The sequence below is a fragment of the Echinops telfairi genome, unplaced genomic scaffold, assembly GCF_000313985.2.
Source record: "Echinops telfairi isolate 266 unplaced genomic scaffold, ASM31398v2 ScPeMD7_7420;HRSCAF=8458, whole genome shotgun sequence".
NCBI lineage: Eukaryota > Metazoa > Chordata > Mammalia > Afrosoricida > Tenrecidae > Echinops > Echinops telfairi.
Genome location: NW_022111320.1, coordinates 49,996,227 through 50,004,181, shown reverse-complemented (window position 1 = coordinate 50,004,181; position 7,955 = coordinate 49,996,227). Strand labels below are relative to the sequence as shown.

The window sequence follows — 7,955 nt, the reverse complement described above, 5'->3', positions numbered from 1 at the left end:
AGTGGTGAGAGAGGGGCGTCTTAGGACATGGGGGAGGGGCGTGTATCTGGGAATAGGGGTGCTCTGGGGGGACGTCAGTCTGTCAGAGGCAGGGGGCTTGGGAATACTCGCCTTGCAGGGGAAAAGGGGCCGGGCCAAGGGGAACTATAAATAGCGTCTTCCTCCAGCCCAGGGAAGGGACAGCCAACTGAAGCTGCCCCGGCCCTCCCACTCTGCCCTTCCCTGGCTTCCAAGGGGTCACTTATGTCCAGGACCCTCCCAGGAGTCACACCAGCTTAGGGGAGCTCTGAGGTTCATCTGGGACCGTTTTTGCTGTGATGGGGCGGTTGCTCTTCAACTAGCATTTGTAAGCCGCCTACTGCATGCCTGTGCCAACCCTGAGCACCTACTGGGCGCACTGTCTCGCTGACCACCCCACTCTGTGGTCTCACCAGTCCTGAGCGACTTGCCAAGCGTCGACTGCCTGCAGGCCCTGTGCCAGGCCTGAATCAGGTGCGACCCGGGGTTCCAAAGGATGCTTGGCCACCTGGCTCCCTGGCCTCCAGTTGGAGCCCCGCTCTCCCTTGTGGCCTCTGGATCTAGGTAAGCAGACCCCATCTGATCTCGGCTGGAAATAGTCGGAGAAGGCCAGGACTCTTGGAACCTCCCAGTGATGGCAGTGGAGAGAGGTGAATGGGGACTGGGAGGGGGCAGGGAGGCAGCAGAGAGCAGCAGGTCCTCTGCCCTCAGCCGCCTCATGTGCACCAGCCTGGTTGCAGGGCTGGTCTGTGTGCTTGCACCTGTGAGTTGGCCCTCGGGCCAGTGTGCTGGACAGGGTGGTGTGGTGGTTCTGTCCGTGCTGCTCGCTGGGAGTCTAGCGCTGAGAACCCAGGAGACTGGGAGGCCCAGTGGTCAGTGCGGAGGACACTGCCCTAGACTCTCTGGGCCAGGCTGGGGAGGCCCTATCCAGGCACCCTCATCCACTCGTGGGGCAGGATAGGGAGTCGACTTTGGGATGCTCCTGAGAGGGAACATCCCTGGAGAACCGGTCATTCTGTTGGGCAGCTACTGATGCTGAGGGGACGGAGAGCGTATTGGTGGCGGGAAGGAGCAGGAGCCCAGGTGCAGAGATGAGGAAGGTGGTGACAGTGTAAGGTGTGTGTGGGGTGGGGTGGGGTTGGGGGGGAGGTGTGTGGCAGGGGTGAGGTTTTGAAGGGCAGAGAGTTAAGCTGGGTCCATCCTCACTTTGTGAGCTGAAGATGAGACTCTGGTCTTTCTTGAGGATCCCCAGCCCGATCCTCCGGCTCCTACCCCTAAGAGGTGAGCACAGGAAGGCCAGGGAGACCACCTTCAGAGCAGATGTGGACTGTGGCCTGGAGGGGGTGCCCTAGGCTGCCCCTACCCTTGCTTATAACTGGGCAGTTACTTGGGAGGGTGTGTCAGGGTCAGCCCACAGTCAGACATTTTTGGGGGAAGAGTGGGAGTTGCAAAACAGCTGCTTTTCTTGAGAAGCCAAACTCAGACAGTATGACCTCTAGAGATGGTCATGACCCCCCTGCTCCATTCCGGCTGCCCTCTACCTACCTTCAGCACTTGATAGCATTCCAGGAGGGCTGGGGAGGGAGAAAAAGGCGGCCTGGGCAGAGGATGGGAGCCTTGCTGTGAGTACTGTGCTGGGTGTTGGACATGGTGTGGGTGGGTGGAATTGAGGTCACACTGAACCCAGGTTGACCATGTCCAGGAGGCAGGAGGCCATGACGGTATCAGGAATGGAAATGAGTGGCTTTGGGGAAGTAGGGAATAGAGGAGTGACCACGAGGGACAGCCTGCTCATCAGGGGCCACCCATAGGTGTGTTCGGAACGCTTGGGCTTGAGGTGAGGGATGGGCTCTCGAGGAAGGAGGAAGTGTTTGCCTGGGCCTGGTGCAGGGCATTCCCCAAGGAGAACTGGTCCTTTGTTTCTTGTAAAGTAGGTGAGGCATTCCACATCAGAGTCATCTTAGGAACCTGTATCAGGCTCTCCAGGGCCGGACTGTGACCCAGAGGACCGACTCAAGGCAGGGTGGGACAGGAGAGCAGGAGGAGGAGGCATGGTACCCAGCTCTGCTCGCTTTCTTGGGATCATGGCAGGGATGTGGTAAGGAAGACCACTAGAGGGCAGTGTGACTCAGTGTTGGTGGGGCCCCAGCCCCATTTCTGCTGGGGAGCCAGCCTGCAGCAGCTGGATGGGGACCAAACTAGACAGTCCGCCAGGGGTTCCTTAACTTTTGGACCCCTCCTTTGTACCTTGATCCGACTGCATTTTCAGAGATAAGAGGGATCTCTAACCCATTCAATAAATGATAGCCCTAACATGGACTCCCTGGTTGGCAAAAATAGTTCATGAGCTCAGCTGCTATAAGGTTGGAGGGCTGAGTCAGAGGCACCTTTGAAGAAAGGCCTGGCAACCCGTAGCCCCCAAACTCCCAGCCACTGAACTCTAATGAGCACTCAACGGCCAAACCAAACTCGCTGCCGTCAACTTGATTCTAACTGGTAGCAACCCTAGGACAGAGACAAGATAACCGCCCCGTGGGTTTCCAAGGCTGTAGATCTTTACAAGAGTAGAAAGCATCGTTTTTCTCCTGGGGAGCGACTGCGCATTTCAAACTAATGACCTTTCCCTTAGTAACTCCTTACGCCAACCAGGGCTGCTGCCTTTCCCTCCTGAGAAATTAGTGGTTTTGAACTGCTCATAGTAACTCACTCCCCACCACTACCACTACCCACCAACTCACTACCACTTCTGTGGCGCGCGGTTCTATTCTAATGCTGAGTCAGGGCCGACTCCACTGCCCTGGCAGAGATGGGCGCACCTAATATATACCAGACCTTGCAAGATTAATGTGCCGGGATCACATGTTTCCTGGTAAAAAGACGGAACCAAATTCACTGCCACCGAGTCGATTCCAGCTCATAGCGACCCCATAAGACGAGGTTTCTAAGATTGCAAATCCTTACGGGAGTGAAAAGCCCCGTCTTTCTCCCCGGAGCAGCTAGTAGTTTTGAACTGCTGACCCTGAGGTTTGCAGCCAAACGCATAACCCTCTATACCACCAGGTCTCTGGGGGTGGGTGGGGGTGAAAGACTGAAACTCATTTGAAAAGAATGCTCAAGATTAAAGATTCAGTCTCGAAGGAGAGATATGATGCTGCCGGGACTTAGCTGGGGTACGGAGCGTGCTGTACGCGATGTGCGCACTTCTTCCAGTTGGGCTTAGCAGGAGCTCCGCAGCAGCCAAGGAAAAGAGGGAAACTGCCGTCAATTTTGAGACCCGTTCTGTATCCCAGTCCGTGACATAAAGGAGCTTTTCCAGCGTAGGTGTGCAGATTGCTGCTGTGGGAGGGGAGAGCAGAGGTGCACCAGCTGGCCAGGCACCGTGTTGTTGACGACCAGGATGGGTCCTGACCAATCGGGCCCGCGGGTCGCTCAGGCCCCGCCCCGCTGCACGCAAGCCCCTCCTTCCCGAGGGAACCAGGACTTGGCGAAGCCCAGAGCAGAATGCCTTGGGGGCGGAGCTGCAGTTCCCGGGGCGGGGCCCAGGGGGCAGGGAGTATGCAAATAAACACGGTCGGGTTGGCTGTGCTGGAACTTGTTCATCCAGGGCGGGGCCTGTATTATCCGGGCCTTGAGCGTGTGAGGAGTTGGGCATGCGTATTTCCGATCCGGGCCCGAGGGGCGGGGCTTGCTGGGGTCGTTACGGGTCTTAAGACGAGTTGGGCATGCGTAGTCTTTGGCTAGCCCTCCTGTTAGGGTGGAGCCTACTCGTTCTAGGGCGGGGCCTGCGGAGAGTTGGGCACGGTTCGAGGAGGGGCGGGGCCCGAGGGGTGGGGCCTCGGTGGCCCGGCAGCTGGGTCGGCCGCCGAGCATTCCGGCTCCGCTAGGCTCTGTGATGGCGTCCCCGCGGGAGCTGACCCAGAACCCCCTGAAGAAGATCTGGATGCCGTACAGCAATGGGCGGCCCGCCCTGCACGCCTGCCAGCGCGGTGGTGAGGCGGGGTCCGCAGGGAGCGGGGAGGGAGGTGCACGGGAAGGATGGCTTGGGCGGGGGTCTCGCGTGGAGACAGGGCCAGGGGCAGGTGAGGCAGCCGGAATGGTGTAGGAACAGGGACAGGTATGGCAGAGCAGGGGGGCGGGGATAGGTGTGTGATGGCGTGTCAGTCCTGTAGGTGCTAACCTGGCCGCCATCACCTCTGAGAGCAAACCCACCGGTCCACACCCTACCCTGTCTCCGCTGCCGCCGCCGGCCAAGCAAAGACCCAGCTCAGACCCGTGTTAGTCCTGGCCCCGGACCTTCTTTCCGGCGTGGAGCACATTGGCGGGTCTGAGCTGTGTGGCCCCAGGTCAGTCTCTTGGCCTCTCTGGGACAGGACCTTTCAAAGGCTTGATGGTGGGCTAGTGCAGGCTCGAGGAGGAGGAAATGACCCTTGGTCTTCTGCACCCACTCCTGGGAGAGGAATGGCCGTGATAATAGTGTGTCTGGATTGTTCCACCTTGCACTCAGGATCAGGACACTCGGGGGTCTACCTCTGTGTGTGTGTGTGAAGCCATGTGGGGTCATGTATGTAGTAAATTGGGGAACAGAACTTGGGGGGTGGGGGACTCGTGACATTGCTAAGGTGCTCCTCTCCAGGACGCATAGGCATTTAAATCTCCCTTCTTGAGTGTTCCACGTGTTCTGAAGTGAGTCTGCAGCATTTTTTATGACCAGGAAAAAGAACTGCTGTATTGTAATGAGCCTGTCAGTTGGCCAGGCTCTCAGAGAACATCTAGTTCCGCGCACCCAAACCGTGTGGAAATGGAGATTCGGAGATTGTGTGGTGTGCCAGGATCTCCCTGCACTCCCGCCCTCTGCAAGGATGTGATAAGGGCCCTTGAAGACTGTTCTCCCCTGGGGGGTTGTGGCTCGGATCCTGCTGCTGTGCTTTGTGTGGGAGGAGGGCGTGTCTCTAGTCCCGAGGTGGGTCCTGGCCAGGGGCGAGGCTGCGACCATTCTCTTAGCCCTGGGGCTGTGAGCACATCCATGCTCTGTGTCCTGAGGAGCTGTGGCTACAGGACTTCCCGGGTGCTTTTCTGAAAGCCCCTTTTGCTTGTGCTGCCAGCCAGTCTGTGGCACTGATTAGGGGACACTGCTGTTACTACCTAAAGAGGAGGCAGTGGGGACCTAGATCTCTGAAGGCTGGGACACTTGAGCCCTGTCCTGACCCGGCTGTGTGGCCTCGGGCCAGGTGAGCACTGTCCAGGCCTCAGGTTTCCCCTCTGTGGGCTGGGAGCTGCTGCCCGCTCTTCTCTGTAATGCTGCCCTGAGCCTCAGTCAAGCAGGTGGTTGATAAATGGTAGCAGGTAGTTTATCACCACCACCACCACCATCACCACCACCATTCTGTCTACATCTTGCTGCCGAGGTCAGGGGTGAAATCTCAGCTCCCAGCCAGCCCTCCCTTCTGGACCTGTGGACCCTGTGATCAGATGTGGGGAGCCTCCTTGCATTTGGAGATCCTGGGTCACCTCGGCTCACAACACACGGCAGCTCAGACGGGGGCTGAAAATGCCTGTCCTGGTCTTACCAGGGCCCTGTGAGAGGCTGTCTCCCACTCCACCCCCACCCCCCAACCCATCTCTCTGAGAACCTGTCCCCTTCACGAATGGTTTCTTCCTAACTGTGTGGAGGGCGAGTTCTGGGCTGCAGGTGCTCGGAGAATCGTCTGCCCCATGCAGACTTGCTCAGGTGCCCTGGTCCCAGCTGGGTTCACTGCACCCTGACAGAAATCACAGGTCATTGGGGAGGCAATTAGGGGGAGAGCAGTGACCAGTAGACTCCAGCACAGGAGGAGGCGAAGTCTGCAGGTGATACAGGGTTTGGACCCCAAGCTGGGGGGCCCCCAGATGCACTGCAGGGAGTAAGCCATGAATAAACTCGGAGACACCCCTGCAGCACCTGCCCTGCATGGGTGCGGCCCAGGTGAGTTCTTGATAGGTCTGAGGGGCACCACCGGGAGAGGTGAGGATCCTGAGCACAGGCAGGCGGGAGCTGGCTTGATCAGAAGGCCTGTGCCTGACTTGTGGGATCAGAATGGGGAATTGGTTGGGGTGGCAGTGGGGAGCCTTCAGCATCGGGGTGGCTGATGAGGACTGGGTCTCTTCCGTCCATTCTCCATCTGCAGAGCCCTGCCCCCTTAATGAAGTCCAACACCACACCTGAGGGTTGGCCCCTCAGTTCAGACCTGGAGGAGCGCTGAGGACAGGCGGGGAAGGCGGAACCCAAAGGGCACAGAAGGGAGGGCAGGGTCTTTGTGGCCTTTCTCAGCCCAAAGGTGGCGAGACCCCCCCCTAGTGGAGGACCCGGTGGCATTGTGCCCTGGGGGCAAAGGGATAGGACTTTCTGCCCTCTGACTGTCGGGGACCCTGATGCCAAGCTGCCGCGTGGAAAGAGCCCTTCCTCCCCAAGGAGGTGGGAGCAGGCCCACTCTGGGGCCGCTTGGGACCCCCAGAAGCAGGCTCTGCCCCAGTGCCGGGCCTGTCTCAGGGATCTTGGCTCTCAGGACATTCCAATTTACCAGAAAGAGAACCCACGAGGGCGGCGGGGTTGCCCTGTGTGCACATTTCCTTCCGCAAGTGTTTTGTGTCGAAAGCAGTGCTGCCCTGTCTGGTTTGCTCAATGCCCCATCGGTGGGGGTGGGGGTGGGGCCCCCAGCTGCGTTCCTAGGCCCCTCCCGCCTCCCTCCCTTGGCCACGTGCGGAGCATGTGCTCCACATCCCCTCCTGGTGTGCTTCCCGCCACTGCTGGGATGCTCCTGGTGGTGTGCTCTGGTAAGCAGAGCTGCGGCACACATACTTGTTTGGGTACACAACAAGGGCAATATGTGACCCCTGACCCCGGCTCCTCAAGATAAGCTCCCACGGGAAACCAAAGTTCATCCTGAGGAGCCGGGGTCAGGGGGGTCACTTATTGCCCCTGCTCTGCGCCCAGCCGGATTTGCCGCCTGGCCCACCCAGGGCTGGGCTGAGTGCCCACGTGTGCGGGGATGGGAGACGTCTCTGAGAAGACAGAGATGTGAAGAGAGGGGTCCACACAGGTGTGCCCTTGAGGGAGCGTTACTGATCACCAAGGGTGGGCAAGCCCTTTGGGCAGCACTGCTCAGCGATGGCAGAGAGCCCCGGCCGGCTGGGAGTCGTGTTAGCCACGCAGGCCCCAGTTGTCCGCTGGCCCACACAACCGCCGCCCTTTGCCCGACTTGTTTTTCCTCTTTCTCACCAATACTGTGGTTTTTCTGCAAGGTCCGTCTTGCTCGGTGCCCGCCTGTGCTCTGTCTTCCATCGCCCCACCCCCAGCCTCTGAGTTTGGGGCACGTGTGCCCCAAAGGCTGTGCTCAGGAGCGATGGGTCCCCCGAGTGAGCAGGGCCAGGGCCCTGTGCTTTTCCGCAGACCTTCTGGGACACAGACGGGTGCCTCCTTGCCTCGGGTCCCAAGGTCAGGCGGTGCTGAGGCACAGCTGCCTCCCCTCCTTCGGCGGGCGCGCTGCCAGGGCAGGGCAGAGGGCACAGCCTCCCTGGTGCTCAGGCTCCAGCCCAAAGACATGCTAGTCTCACTCCGGGGGTGCTGTCATCCCTTTCACAGGTGGGGACACTTCGGCCCAGAGCTGCCAGTAAATGGCAGAGTGGAGACTGGAACCCAGGCCCGTTTGACCCCTGGCCCCAGGCAGGCCTGCCCTGGGGGCCTCCGCTGAACAGGTTGAGGGCCGGGGTCTAACAGACTGCCAGGTGAAGGCATTTACAAAACTCAGCAGGTGGTAGAGAAGAGCTGAGACAGGTCCCTGACCCAGGCCCCGAGGGCCCCCTGAGGCTTTGGAGGTGAGGAGACACTGAAAGCTAGGTCGTTTTGCTACCTGTCGTCTGTCCTGACCAGCGGGGATGAGAGGCTGCTGTCAGACCCACCT

The 7,955-nt window shown here is 59.5% G+C and overlaps 1 protein-coding gene across 1 annotated transcript in view; it reads left to right on the top strand.

Annotated features, from left to right (window-relative positions):
* Window positions 1-3,910: 3,910 nt before the first annotated feature.
* Window positions 3,911-7,955, top strand: part of PFKFB4 (6-phosphofructo-2-kinase/fructose-2,6-biphosphatase 4) — a 33,027-nt gene continuing 28,982 nt past the window's right edge. Inside the window, exon 1 of the mRNA XM_004704143.2 lies at window positions 3,911-4,007. Coding sequence (XP_004704200.1) covers window positions 3,911-4,007 — 97 coding nt within the window. The remainder of the gene's footprint in view (window positions 4,008-7,955) is intronic.